Source organism: Cetorhinus maximus, chromosome 27 (assembly GCF_964194155.1).
Source record: "Cetorhinus maximus chromosome 27, sCetMax3.hap1.1, whole genome shotgun sequence".
Lineage (NCBI taxonomy): Eukaryota > Metazoa > Chordata > Chondrichthyes > Lamniformes > Cetorhinidae > Cetorhinus > Cetorhinus maximus.
In genome coordinates, this window is record NC_135905.1 from 30,898,219 (window position 1) to 30,913,785 (window position 15,567).

General features: G+C 42.9%; 1 protein-coding gene across 6 annotated transcripts in view; it reads right to left on the reverse strand.

Moving 5' to 3' along the window:
• The window catches only part of camk2g2 (calcium/calmodulin-dependent protein kinase (CaM kinase) II gamma 2), a 358,108-nt gene that overhangs the window by 65,071 nt on the left and 277,470 nt on the right, over window positions 1–15,567 (reverse strand). For 5 of the 6 annotated variants that reach the window (XM_078531014.1, XM_078531015.1, XM_078531013.1 and 2 more), the window contains exon 13: window positions 7,128–7,168. In XM_078531014.1, coding sequence (XP_078387140.1) covers window positions 7,128–7,168 — 41 coding nt within the window. Of the gene's footprint in view, window positions 1–7,127; window positions 7,169–11,415; window positions 11,479–15,567 lie in introns of all 6 variants that reach the window. The other variant, XM_078531018.1, reaches the window with a different exon arrangement.

Genomic DNA, 15,567 nt, shown 5'->3' on the forward strand with positions numbered 1-15,567 from the left:
AACAGTATTTCAATGGGTGGCTAGCTGGTGTACAGAAGATGATTCTACGGTGTCTCTGCATCCAGTTACATAAGTAATCTTCAGTTAGAAGATTATGGATTGTCACGGCCAAATGCTGTGAGGAAGGTGCAACATAAAACCTCCTTCAACCGTATGACTGTAGTTCAGTGGGTACCTCACTCACATGAGCTGGAAAGTGGTGGGTTCAAGTCCCACTCCAAGGACTTGAGCACAAAATCTAGGCTGCCACTCCAGTGCAAGGGAGCCACTGTTGGAGGAGCCATTTTTCAGATGAGAGGTTAAACCTTGGTTCTCCCAGGTGGGCATGAAGGATCCCAGCCTGCTGTTTTGAAGAAGAGCACTCAAGTTGTCCCTGGTGACATGGCTAATATTTATCCTTCACCATACATCACCAGAACAGATTATCTGGTCAGTGTGCTGTGTGGGATCTTGCTCTGTACAAATGTTTCCCATATTACAACAGAGATGACACTTCACAAGTAGTTCAATGGCTATAAAGCTGTGGGATATCCTGAGCTCACAAAAGGTGCTATATAAATTCTTTCAACAGAAGGAGGCTATGTAAAGGAGCACCAATATGAGCTACAAAAGGGATGAAAGGTGACAGCAATATTTTAACAGGGAGGACTGGTCATTGGCTTCAGAGCACTATAGTACTGGCTGGCAAAATGGTCTATTTTTTACCCCCTCTCTGTCTCTCCCCCTCTCTCTCTCCCATTCCTACTGTCACTTGCTTTCTAGGCTCACATGCCATTAATAAGAGAATCATATCTAAACAACAGTCATGCCTTCATAAATGGAGGTTGATGGGGAAAGGGAGCTAATATCTGACTTAATTCCCAATAGCAAATTCCAAATTCTCCACAAATTGGTTGGTTCCACTTTTGGCTTTTCCCTTGTTGTGAGTGGTCATCACACTGCTGGTTGGTCACCTTCATATCAACCATCATTTTTGGATTTGTTGAGTGGTTTTACAGCCATTTGCCCTTCCTACCACTCATCCTCTCCATCTTTCCAGGCCGGGGTCCAGCACCGATACACACTGACTTGCCTGCACCAATGATTGGGTTCTCTCATAGCCAACAAGTCCTGTAATGGGACTTGAACCCAAGGCCTTCCAGTTCAGTGGCAGGAGAGCTCCGCATTGAACCATTCCAGCTCCCTAGCTGGCAAAATCCACACACATTGGATAGTAATTCTGCCATTATCCAAATCATGTTTCCGGTGCACTGGGAGAATCATAGCATAGGAGTTTGGATGTTTGAGTACAAGTTAATGCGACAAGAGCCTTGGGATGTGTGTCTTGTGTTTGGAGGGCTGATCCTATAAGTGGCCAATAAAATGAATAAATATTCTGTTTCCCCAGCACCGTCTTCCAATTGATCAGGAACGCAGGCAAAGAAATCCAATAAGAAAGCTGAATCTCAGCAATTTCGCTCTGTTGCTTTATAGCCACCAGCAGATTCCCACCATAAACTACCAACAATGGCCCCATCCATCTTGTCCCAATGTAATAATCTTCCTGTTGGCTGCTTCTTGTAAGTGCTTGGTTTCCGAAAGTGCATTTGAGCAAGTGAGACTGAAGTAGAAAAAACGGTTTGGCTGCAGTGCAAGTTGTGGGAGATCGGAGGGCAGAAATGCACTCTTACTGCTGCGATGGCTCCTTGTCATGTCTATCTTTGTGACTTCTGATTGAAGGATACAGATGGTGTTGGATTCTGATGTTGCTGCCTATTAATAACTTCTGATGCGAGAAGGAAAATCCTCAGCAATTAATAATTGGAAAAGACTGTATTGCTGTAAGGAGGTTGCCTGCAACTCTTGTAGTTGTAGTGCAGTGGTCGTGACACTCAAACCAGCAATGTGGAGGTTGTGGGTTCATATCCCCCCGTAACCAGTTGTGAAAGTGAATTCAACAGCTCCGATAATCTATGGGCAGCTGCCTGGAAAAACCTAATGACTTTGAAAGTTACCAGATTGTTGTAAAATTTTTAAATAGTGCAGGGAAGGAAAGAGAATGTGCTGGTCTGTCCTACATTTGGCTCCAGTTACACACTGAGTGACTTATAACACCCTCTGGAATGGCCTAGCAAATCGCTCAACTGTCAGGGGCAACAACAACTTGCATTTATGTAGCACTTTTAAAGTTGCAAAGACAACCCAAGCCACCTATGAGCTGACATAATCTGACACTGAGCCATATAAATAGGTATTAGGGCAGAAGCTTAGATCACAAGGTAGGTTTTAAGGAGCAACTCAAGGGAGGGGCAGAGCGGTTTAGGACAGGAATTCCAGAGCTTAATAGGACTGAGGTAGCTGCCAATGCTGGAGCAATGAAAATTGGGGATGAGCAAGAGTCCAGAATTGGAGGGGTGGAAGAGTCTGGGGGGGATTGTAGGTCTGGTGGAGGTTATAGAGATAGGGACGGGGTCAGGTCACGGAGGAACTTGAACATAAGGATGAGAGGGACGGTACCAACGCAGCCTCGCCAACATCTCCAACATCCTGAGATCAAATAGGAGGAAGTAAATCCAGCTGGTCGAATGCTGCCTGTGGGTGGTGGAGACACAGAAACTTGTTTCTCCGAATGTGTCCGCACCTGACAAACATCCTTTGTGATAAAGAGAAAATGAGAAGAGATTCTGCTCATCTAAATATGTGCAAAATGAGGATCTAGCCACATTGGTTGGCATAGATCCAGAACATAAAAATGACAAAGAGTATTTCAGAGACAAAAATGCAGCAAAACAATGACAATGTAGAGCATTCAACATGTTGGGAACATGTAATGAAAAGCATGTAAATATTTATTATTTTTTTCTGGGAAACACAGAATTTACTTGGCATACTTCCAAAGCAGGTTGACACAAATCTTTACATTAACCCACTGGCTTTGACTTTCACAAATAAAATGGGGCAAGTTATTTAATTTAGGCTTTTTACAATACATGCAAGGACGATAGCACACTTAACATTCAGTTACTTCATATCTAAGGCCTTGAAGTTACTCTCTGGGATACCAACTATTTTGCTTAAAATGGATTAATTTCTCTTGTTAAAATGGCAGGAAAAGAACTGGCTTAAAAATATATTAAACATTTGTAATTGTAATATTTGCTAATATACCAGGGTGTAACTTAAAGCTTCATACTTATTCAGAACTTTTAATAAATAAACTTTAAGTATATCTGAAAAAAAGCAGGACGGAATTTTATGACAGTGGGATTGCGGGATTTTACGGTCCCGCCAAAGTCAATGAATTTTTGAACGGCTTACCGCATTTTATGGCACCGCCTCCCCCACTGTGGTAGGGCAGTAAAATTCCACCCCATTTTTAAAACATTGCTTGATCCCATGAACCAACCATTCATACTAAATATTTACTCACCATTTTTGACCTTTTTACTCTATTGTATAGTTTGGGGAATAGAAAACTTTATTCATAACATTCTCTCCAAAGCTTTTTATTTGCAACTGCCTTTGAGGACTCTTCAGTATAAACCCTCCTCCAATGGGGAGACTGCTCCATAAACGTATCCTCAAACACTCTCGGCACGATTGTTGATCAACCAATAGGAAAGCATAGGCAGGGCAGGCGTAACATTCCAGCCCCATCCTCTCTTTTGTTAAAAATTCTTTCACAGGATGGGGGTGTTGCTATCAAGGCCAGTATTTGTTGCCCATCCCTAATTTCCCTCGAGAGGATGTTGGTGAGCTGCCATCTTGAACCACTGCAATCCATCTGGTGAGGGTACTCCTACAGTGCTGTTAGGAAGGGAATTCCAGGATTTTGTTCCCATGAACATTGAAGGAACGGTGATATGGTTCCCAGTCAGGATGGTGAGTGGCTTGGAGGGGAACTTGAAGGTGGTGGCGTTCCCATGCACCTGCTGCCCTTCTCCTTCTAGGTCACAGTGGTTGTGCGTTTGGAAGATGCTGTCGAAGGAGCCTTGGTAAGTCCCTGCGTAGATGGTACATGCTGCTGCCACTATGCATCAGTGGTGGAGCAAATGAATGTTTAATTGACATGGTGGTTGGGGTGCCGTTCAAGCAGACTGCATTATCCTGAATGGTATCAAGCTTTTTAAGTGTTGTTGGAGCTGCACTCATCCAAGCAGGTGGAGAGTATTCCATCACACTCCTGACTTGTGCTGTGTAGATGGTGGACGGGCTTTGGGGAGTCAGGAGGTGAGTTACTCGCCGCAGAATTCCCAGTCTCTGACCTGCTCTTGTAGCTGCAGTGTTTATATGGTTGGTCCAGATAGGTTCCTAGTCAATAGTAACCACCTCTCCTGACTATGGGATAGAATCTGTGGTGTTTCATGTCAGACTGACCAACAATCATCCCTCTGGGACATGACCTGAACCACTAGGAAATGATTCTCCAGTAGACAGTCTACTGCTGAGCTGCTTGACTTTTGCTTTATCAAATGTGTTTCTACTTGTTGACATAATTCCTTTTGTCATCTTTTGTGCACAATAAAGAAGATTGTTGGGGCTGGGGAATGGAATAATTTCCATTTTGGCCACCCAGTCCTTGAATTCAACTCACCCAGGTCAGGATGGGATTGGTTAGATGCATTATCCCCCATTAGGAACATAGGGCCAGGAATTGGCCACTTAGCCCCTCGAGCCTATTCCAGCAATCAATCAGATTATGGCTGATATGTGACCTAACTCCATATACGTGAACTCCATATGCCTGTCTTTGCCCCATATCCCTTTATGCGTCTGGATAACAAAAATCTATCAATCTCATAGATTAACAATTGATCAATTGCCATTTGCAGAAGAGAGTTCCAAACTTCCATCGCCCTTTGTGTGTACAAATGCTTCCAAATTTCACTCCTGCAAGATCTGACTCTAACTTTTTGACTATATGGCCTGAATCTTATGTTCGCCGGGCACACGTGATTGGCTAACCCGGAAGTGGATGCGAAATGCGCTTCTGCCCGCGATCAGCCCCCGACTGCGATTTCACGCTGGCTGCCAATTAACGGCCAGCTAGAGCGTGAAACATGCCCAGAGAAAGGCTCAGTACTGCCGGTGGGGACATGAAGGGGGAGGAGGCTGACGTCACCGCGGGTGTGGGTGAGCGCTTCCACTGGGCTCTCTGAAGGCAGAGAGATGCCTCAGGGAGCTACAGACCTCCAAATAATCAAAGAAAGCACAAAGATGCTGCAAAAAATATCCATGCAGCACAATCAAGCACTTGAAAACGTACCTCATTAAAAAATAGTCCCCAGATATATCTTTTAAATCCTAACGGAGATTTCATCCCACCTTTGGTTGAGGTTTCATCAAAAATGTAAAGCCCACCTGGCCGATTAGCCTGCCCACCAACCGTAAGGTTGGACAGGCCATGAAAAATAGCTGGCAATTGGGCTGTTAATGAGTTTAATTGCCCGCTTAATTGTCGGCGGGCGCTCTTCCAACTTTTGTGCGCGCTCGTTGAGTGAGATATCGCGCATGTGTGCGATGACATCAGGATGCTCGCCAGATGTCATCTCGACTGATTTTATACCTTTTTGGGTCGGGCACGAGCCTCCAGGACGTAAAATTCTGGCCGATATGTCCTCGAGTCCTGGACTTCCCAACTAGCAGAAATAGCTTCTCTCCATCTACCCTATCACTTCCCCTTAATGTCTTGAAAACTTTGATCAAATTACCCCTTAACTTCTGAATTCCAGGGAATTCAACCCTCATTTGTTTCATCTCTTCTTGTAGCTTAACCCTTGGAATCCATGTTTCATTCTAGTAAATCTACACTGCACTCCATCCCACCCCTGGCCAATATATTCTTTTTAGGATGTGGTGGCCAGAACTGCTTGTAGTAACTCTAGGTGTAGCCTAACCAGGGCTTTGTATAGCTGAAAAATGACTTTATCCTTTGTACTCTAGTCCTCTAGATGTAAAGACTAGCATTCCATTAGCCTTTTATATTATCTTCTGTTCTTGTTCATGACATTTCAATGGTCTATGTACCTAGAGTCCTAAGCCTCTTTAGACCGCCACTGTTTCTAGTTTTTCACCATTTAGAAATTGTGTTCTATCTGTTTTTGTTGTCCAAAGTGAATGGCCTCACATTTTCCTACATTTGCATGGATACATGTTGCACAAGTGCGATGGATTTCAACTTTTCAAACAGCCAATTCTGTGGGGCCTCCGAGTGAGACCATCAACCCACCATTGAATTAGGGTCTTCTGTAACTAAATGTAGGATAACTTTTAAAACTTATCCCCTTAATGGGAACTAATCTGCAGATGTTTTTGTTTGTGTGTTATATAATCCATTGTGCGGTTTTTACACTATTATTATAGTCTTAATTATACTTGACGAGAAGGATGCACAATTATCCAAGCTGTCATTTGTACTCGAACAGTGTTCCATCATCCTACTAACTAATAACCAATTCGGAAAGCACTGAGCATAATTACAAAGTGAATGCCTATTAAAGGTCATCGACGGGGGTTTGGTTGCCTTTGAAACCAAAAGAAGTTTAAGCCCTAATACATGTATGAACAATGCTTAATTGAAAAGACCTAATTACGTATGGCTCTCTGGTTCAACCATTATAAATCCTCATCATCTATGTTACGGTTTATAAATTCAAACTGCCACAATCGTTAAAGCACTGAGTGCAATCCCTGCTCGAATGCAACCGTAATTCTCAAAAAAATAAAGGCTTCACATGAATCAGGAGGAGGAGGAAGAGCTACGGAAGATGTATTCCTCTGGCCAGGCTCTCTTTTCGAACAAAAATTAAAGGAGGTCTGGCTGGTAAAGACAGGGTTGATCAGCGAGTGTGCAATATGCAGCACTTGGCTCCACAGTACAGCTAAATCAGGTCTGAGGCAGAACAGCTACAAATCAGTGAGACTGCCCAACTTTAATATGCAACCATTTATAATTAGGGGAACAATTTCAGAGATGACAAAGGGAATGAAAACACTCTTCCACATAAAATGAGGGCCAGCTGTCCTGCTTTGAAAGGCTGACTCCATTTTGTGTGTTTACTCCACATTGTCCGCCTACGATGGCAGTTTTTAGGCAGAATGAAAATACCCCACAAGAAAATGGGACACACACAAAACCTTAAACCTACCTTGACTCCATCTGTTTTCTTATTCAGTAAGTTCTTTGCTGCTGTAAAATCAAATGAAACAAAAACATTGTGAGCATTTATCGCATTAATGATTCGCTTCTGTGAAGATGAATTTATTGCCGACAAATCTGACTATCATTCCATTTGGCACAAAAAAACATCTTGGGAGAATTTAATAGCTTTCTAATGACTGAAGACAAGGAAATTGTCAGTGTCAGAGCAAACCACAAATTGAAGGGCAAGTTCAAACATATTTAGTTAGGGAATGGAAATTACTGTCTCAATCTTACCTTTCACGAATTACACAGTGAAAAAAGGAGAGATACAGAGGAGAAAGAATGATGTTTGAATTGCAATATTTAGTACTTAGATCTCTTGTTTTTCAAAGCAATTTCATTCCAAATGCAGTGGTCTTCTATTAATTGTTGGAAATGGCATGAGGCAGGTCCATAGGAACCACTGAGGCAGGTACAATTATAGCCTGACCAATCTTTATCTGAAATTGGCCTGCCCTTGTTTCTTGAACAGACTGCTCTGTCCTATGGGGAAATCTGTGACCAAATACAATATAGGCCAAAGGTGAATACTGGACGGCAGTAAATGGGGGACAGGCAAACACCAATGAAACAAAGTCCCACGGGGGACTAAATTTGAAATCAAATTGACAAATTATCACCGACAAATGGAAAATTAAATGGACATGCAAAGGGGAACAGAGCAAGGTACATCTTTGCTGGAGATCTGAATGGGAAAGAGATGTGGGTGTACCACTTTAAGAATGCTTCCTAAGGGCCTGCCATAAGGAACAAGACTTTGAGCGAGTATTGACATGCTCATTTTTTTCCTCTCCAGCATTCCATTCCACAATCCAAATGGAGCGGATCTATGAGTGAAATGTCTCTACATGAGTATGAATTTCAGCCACTGTCCCGATATACGCATATGTGTTGTAGGGAAATAGTCCTATTAGCAAAGGACGTCCACATAATGAAACGTGTTAGGCAGGCAACCAATCCTCATGCACGCACAGAGGTGAAGGGAAGCATTAGTTGAATGAGATGGGGACAGCGTACACTCAGTCAATGCGGCAAATGAGAAGTTTGGAAATTATGTGCCTCACACTTCTCCTAATGGTTATAAAACATACTCTGGGACACAATCTCATTCACCCAGTTCTTCCTGAGTGAAGACTGTGTTGGATTTATCCCTGACTCCCCCGCAACATCTTTCAGGTTACTAATAATGAACTAATATGAAATACTTTCCTCCTGCCCTATCCTGCTCCTCCTCCAGGTACCATGCCCTAACAGGGCATTGGCGACCATGAACTTCCATTGGGTTAATCCATGATTATGATTGGCAAAGCACCACAGTGGCTTGCTGTTGTCTTCTGAAGTATGGCTGACCAGGAAACTCTCCCAGTCTTTACCATTTCCCAGAAGGAAAAAACAGTAAAGACTGGGAAATAAGAGTACTGGTCCAAACTGGTCTTGTATATCATAAAATTCAACACCATAAAATTGGGAAATAAGAGTACTGGTCCCTCTATTTTTTTCCCTCTGGGCTGCCATCAGGCGTATTGAAAGGATCTCTCCTCTACCTTTTTGGAAAAAAATCAACACAAGTGTGAATTGGGAAAACCTAGTTTAAACACAATAACAATTATATGGTATTTTTTAAAAAGTCTTTCTCACATTGGTATCTTTGGGCTATCAATATTTGTCATCCTTTAATAATAGCACAAAAGGTATTCAGGGAAGTGAATGCTTCATATATACTTAGACGCATGTGGTAGAACATCCATTGCTTGACACCTCCTTTGAAAGAGTGCAGACAGGAGAGAAGTGTTGGGAAAGTGGTACGGATTGCAGTCCAGAAAATGGGAATGCCCAAGGATGCTGGAACCCGAGCTCAAACCAAAATGATTCCAAATAGATGATGGGCACTTTGAAAATTTACTTGGACTTTTTTTTAGCTTTCACACATGCTGATCATTCTAGATCTTTTAAAAAAAACAACTTAAGTAAAAAAAAAATCAGAAGCTGCGATATTGGAGCATGCTTATCATTTTATAATCACCATCATTCTTTTTGCCAAAGGACCTAAATAGCTCTTTTCTAGAAATTACACGTCCATTTTCCATACTCTGCAGCTAACAAAAATATATGCCTGCACATGTTCCCTCCTTCAAAAGCTTGTGCAACACTTGTCTTTTTGGCCTTATTTATCCTGCTTGGTTCCCTTGGGATAGCTTGTTAGGTGCAAAGAAGTTTCAGAACTTATTGTATAACGGCTGATATTTTTCTGCGTTAGGGTTGAGAGGCGGGGTACTCAGTTGCACGCTTATGAAAAGATGAGAGAGTTTCAAAACATTTGAAACAATCTTTAATAGGCCCTGCAATTTCAAGCCTACTGATTTACGTTCTGTCACATTATACACTAAAACCAGACTGTCAAAGTATTCGAAACAGCTTCTGAGTGAAGAAATTTCTTCAAACTGAATTGTGCTGTATATTTTTTTTAACAAATGTTTATATTTACCTTTTTAACATTTAGAATAGCTATTGAATAATGGGAATTTTGGTACGGTAGGCCATTCGGCCTTCTCTCCCTGTACTAGTGCTTCAAAATCTCTCTACCAACTTTAATCCTATTTCTCTACCCTTACCCTAATATTTTTCCTTCTACTTCTCACCTAATTCCATTAAATGTTGCAACTGAATTGCCTTCAATAGCCACTTGTTCCATATTTAACACACCCTTCCTTAAATGGATTTTTGTAACCTTCACCATTATGTTTCAAATGCAAATCCTGCATTTCTGTCCTTCATGACTGATTCACAGAGCAGTGTAAAGAATCTTCTACTATGGGGTCAAATGAGAGTTGGACTTATTTTTAACAGAATGATGAAACCTTGCAGTTTGCATAGTGCGTGCTCTTCACTTCTAAACATTCAAAATATTAATTTAAATGACTTTGTCAGAATACGCTCCAGATACTTTAATAAAAATAATGTCACTCTGTTTTGTTTGTCGGGTTAAGCTGTGTGTGTGTGTGCGTGTGTGTGTGTGTGTGTGTGTGCGTGTGGTGTGTGCGTGCGTGTGTGTGCGTGTGCGCGTGTGCGTGTGTGTGTGTGTGTGCGTGTGTGTGTGCGTGTGCGTGTGCGTGTGTGTGGTGTGTGTGTGTGTGTGGTGTGTGTGGTGTGTGGTGTGTGTGGTGTGTGTGTGTGCGCGTGTGTGTGTGCGCGTGTGTGTGTGTGTGTGTGTGTGGTGTGTGTGTGTGCGTGTGTGTGTGTGTGCGTGTGTGTGGTGTGTGGTGTGTGTGTGTGGTGTGTGTGTGTGTGTGTGTGTGGTGTGTGTGTGTGCGTGTGCGTGTGTGTGTGTGGTGTGTGTGTGTGCGTGTGTGTGTGTGTGTGGTGTGTGTGGTGCGTGTGGTGTGTGTGGTGTGTGTGTGTGGGGGTGTATGTGTGTGTGCGTGTGTGGTGTGTGTGTGGTGTGTGTGTGGTGTGTGTGTGTGTGTGTGTGGGGTGTGTGTGGTGTGTGTGGTGTGTGTGTGTGTGTGGTGTGTGTGTGTGGTGTGTGTGTGGTGTGTGTGTGTGGTGTGTGTGTGTGGTGCGTGAACTCATACAACAATTTGTCTGGGCCAAACTAATTGTTGCCCTACCGTGTTCAATCTGAGGCTTTCTGCATTAAACGCTCTTTAAATTGTCAAAAAGAAAATGTCAGGGAGCAAAGTTAATTCTTCACAAATATCTCTACAGCACCCCATGCACTACTGCAGTGCTTCAAGAGGCTCGTCCAATATTAGCAGACAATTGTTTAACACAAACAGAAAAATACTGCAGAAGCTGGAAGTCAGAAGGTCAGCAGATCAATAAGCATCTGTCGGAGTTTTGGGTTCGGAAGTTATCCTCAGAACTCCCGTCCCACAACCTGCCATTTTGCCCGTGGCCTTAACAGGTTTGTTTCAAATGTCTACCCACTAGTAACGCAGATAACAGCAGTACAGTCGAACATGTTAACTGCTTGCATGCCAATACTGCAGGAGCCCATTTTAAAAGTTAATGGGCAAACTAACTTGTGTGTGCAGGTATGTACAGGACATCAACATTTCCCCGCCTAGTTCTGTTATTTTTTTTTTTAAGATTCACGTACCTTCTTATTTTGTTAAGGAAACAAAAACCTCAGTGAGCAATGATGAATGATGGTTAAATGACAGTCATTCCGAGGTAGGTGAAAGCACTCAGTCCGCATGCTGCTTTTCACAGTGTTGTTCAATGCCACATACCTTGCTCAGCCAGACCAGCAGCAGCTGTGGCTGCTGCAGCTGGAGCTGTGTACTGCCTGCCAACTATCGGAAGGGAAGGATTTAGTGATAGGAGCCGAGAAGGCTCAAAAGATTAAAAAAAAGAGGAACAGCAAAACCCAAGTGTTTTAACCCCACCATTTGCTCTATACCTTCTATATTACATCCAACTTCACGTTATAACACATGCAAGGAATCTTAAAACCATACAGTGCAGAAGGAGGCCATTCATCCCATTGCATTCATGCTGGCTCTTTGTAAGCATGATCCAAACAGTCCCAACACCACCCCTGTTCTTTCCCCCAAAGCCCTGCAATTCTTTCCACTTCAGATATTTATCCAATCTCCTTTTGAAAGTTACCATTGAAGCTGCTCCAAGGGCCTTTCAGGCAGGTTCATTCCAGATCATAACAGCTGGCTGCATAAAAAATAAATTCTCATCTCCCCTCTGGTTCTTTTGCCAGATCAGCAAGGCAATATTATGAGTAGGAAAAGATATTGCTTTAGCCGTCTTCTGTGTGCCCCTTGTTAAATCTGCCCGAATTGCCAGGCTAAGAAATTTCCTAGCTTGTTTTAAGAGGCTGTATTGTTCTTCCAGCCACTTTTTGGGTTTTGGCAAAAGTGTCAGTAACAGCCCCCCTCCCATTCTTTCTAATTGTAGATTAATGTCACCAACCACAGCCCCTCATACAAGGCAGCGCCTGATACTGGGGGAAGGGGAGTGCCCACTGGCTTTGTTGTGTTGTTATGGTGACTGAGCGTTTCCCTCATCACAGCAGCTGATACAGGGAGACTGACGCCCACAGCTGACGTCATTCCATCAGCACATTTACCAGCCTGAATGTGCTTTTTTTTTTAAACTGAAAATGGTTCCAGGTGTTTTACTTAAAGCAGCGGACGGGTTTTTAAACACCAATTGAAATCACTACACTTTATAAGTTCAATATTGCCTTTAGATTTTATGTATATTTTGTGCATTTCAAGACCAATTGCCCTCTTTTCTTTCCCCCTGTAGAGAGGTCCTCACAATGCTGAGGCTGCTGGTTGATGTCAGTCTGCCTTTTCACGTGACTGTACACGGTACTCTCCCATTCTCTCTCATGCACTTTGTGATCATCTCCTGGTTCTGCTCGTTCCCCAAATTGGCCCATCCCACTCCCCCCAGATCCCAATGCAGCTGAGACTGGGAAATACATAACGGGGTGGGGGTATCTCTGCACCACTAACTCCAGGCACTTCCGGGCTGCTCTCCGATGGAGTTGTTGCTGCATTAAGGGAGATTTAGAATTCCACAGTTTCACAAATTCAAATTGACCTTCACTAGAAAGCTCCTCCTCTCGAGTGCAAATGAACTTTCCATCAGCATCAAGTGGCTTTTCAAAGGGAACCACCTTCATGGGAGAAGTGGCTGGCAAATCACTGATTTGCTTGTATACAAATGCACAGTGACAGCATCAGTAACCTAAAACTCACCACCCATCACTTTTGTGGGTTACTGATGTGGCAATAATAACAGCATCTTGTATTTATATGGTGCCTTTTACATAAATGTTCCAAGGCACTTAACAGGAATGTTATCAAGCTAGATTTGACACCGAGCCACATGAGGAGATATTAGATGACCAAAAGCTTGGTCCAAGAGGTAGGTTTTAAAGGAGGAAAGTGAGGTGGAGAGAGAGGTTTAGGGAGGTATTCCATAACTCAGGGCTCAGGCAACTGAAGGCACAGCCACCAATGGTGGAGGAGAGGGCAGGGGGGGTGGGGGGGAAGAATTAAAAATTGGGAATGCACAATAGGCCAGAATAAGAGAAAAGCAGAGATCTCAGAGGAGTCAGGGGCTGGAGGTGATTACAGAGATAGGAAGAGGGAGGCCATGGAGGGATTTGAAAACCAGGGTGAGAATTTTAAAATGGATGTATTGCCAGACTAGGAGCCAGTGCAAGTCAGCAAACACAGGGGACAATGGGCTGAACAGGACTTGGTCCGAGTTAGGACATGGGCAGCAGAGTTTTGTATGATCTCAAACTTATGGAGGGTAGAACGTCGGCTGAGAAAGCTTTGGTATAATCACGCCGAGAGGTAACAAAGGCAATGAAGAGGATTTGACGAGCAGTTGAGCTGAGGCAGGGACAGAGTTGGGAACAGTGGGAAACACCTCAGGCCCATCTCCCTCAAATCCACCAGCAGGGGCAAATCTTTCAACCAGCACTTGGAAGTTTTCTTCCCTCATTCCCTCAACCTTGCCTTTTCTTTTTCCTCATCTTTCCAATCTTCCCCAAATATTCTGGTCTTTGTAAAAACGCCTTGGTGTGTTGGCTCTATTAAAAGGCACTACATAAATTGCTACCCTCTTTCTTTCCCAAATAGAACAGATCTGCCACTGATTTAATGAACACAGTTTTCCCTCAAACACAAAGCACTAGTAATTCTAATGCAGGGTTCCGTGGTGGTTTAAGCAAGTACTTTCAGGCAGTCAGAGGTCTGGTGTTGACCTTGCTGTGGTCTAAATAGTGAATATAATGGCTCAATGGTACAGCAATCAAGTGTTCCAATTGCATTTGAAATACACAACGAGACTGCCAAAGGCTACATTTCAAGGAGCTCCTACAAAGAGTTTCTCTCTCACAGTGATCAGCAGTGAAGCTAATGTGTCATTTGCATTCGTGTATTTGATGGCCGTAGAGCTGCTGCTTCTTTTCATTATAGCACTTGGAAAATGTCATTTGGACAGGAATTTTCCAGGGCATTTCTGCCTTTATTGACCTTTGGTTTTGTTTCTGATTTTTTGCCTCTACAAAGGAGGTTGCATGGCCCGTGGGTAGGTGAGGTGGGAGATATGAGGAAGGAAGAAGTACTTAGCCTTAATGGTACAACCATAATGGTGTGGGTCTGGGTTTGATGGACCAGCTGGGGTTTTCTGCCTGTTAAATTCTTATGTTTGTATGTTGGTGCCACACAAAAACAAATGCTACCAAAATAAACACAAGCTGTCTATAAAACCAATTTGTGCTCAGATGTAGCAGAATAATTCATTTTGACCAACTTTCATTAGGAGGACAGGGCAGTGATCGGGCCAGATTTGAGGCCATTAAGTTCCTATGTGAGCTTCACTGAGCAGGGAGCTGCTCGATGGAGGCTTTAGCAACCAATATCATTGCTTTCGGGGGAAGCAAGAATGGAAGGGCGAGTCATGCCTGGGTGTCTTACGGCTCTTATGACAACTGCCTCCAAGGTGGCAATTTAGGAACACGCTACGTGCCTCTCTGCTGCCTGTGTCAGGCCGGTGAAGAAACGAAAAAGTCTCAAGGTGCAAAATAAAAGGAGAAGCATTTAAACCCCAGGACTTTTTAAAAAAAAATGTTATTAACTCCAAAATTTGTGACCTCCACCGCCGAGAGGGACAAAAGGTGGATGGGAACACCAACATCTCGAAGAACCCCTCCAAGAGCATTTCTTCTTTTCCGCTGGATTAAACACCTGGAATTCTCTACCTAGCAGTGATGTGGGAGCATCTTCACCACATGGACTGTCGCAGTTCAAGGAGGTGGCCCACCAACACCTTCTTAAGGGGCAACTAGGGATGGACAAATAATGTCAACCTTGACAGCGACACCTCCATCCCAAGAATAAATAATAATAAAAACTTGGTAAAAGCTTGCAAAATAACAATTGTTCCTAACAGGTATATCTTACCAATTAAAAGACAAACTGCTGGTGAGCTGTAAAAAGACAATTAGACTGTTGAGCTTGTAAGGGGAGAATGCAATTGCTATTCCCTCCCCATCTTATTGGATGTAAAACACATCTGACCATCTCCGGAAGTACTTTGTCAATAGAAAATGTAATAGTTGTTGGCAAATAGGGAAAACATTTATTCTATTATATAAGTTGTTTAAAACAACTAAGTTGGCATAAGCCTAGGAATTCCTGTTGCAATTGTTAGTGGACAAAGACTTAATAAGTGCAGAAATGGTTTTGTCTGCTATTTTAATGTAGATGTTAATGGATTAATGCTCGTGTTAAAGTAACACACGAAGGAATGTCCTATAAACACAGCAAGCATTTGTCCACTAATATCACCAGCAGTGATTCCAGGTACGATTTTTTTTACTGTATGTAATACAATACAAAACA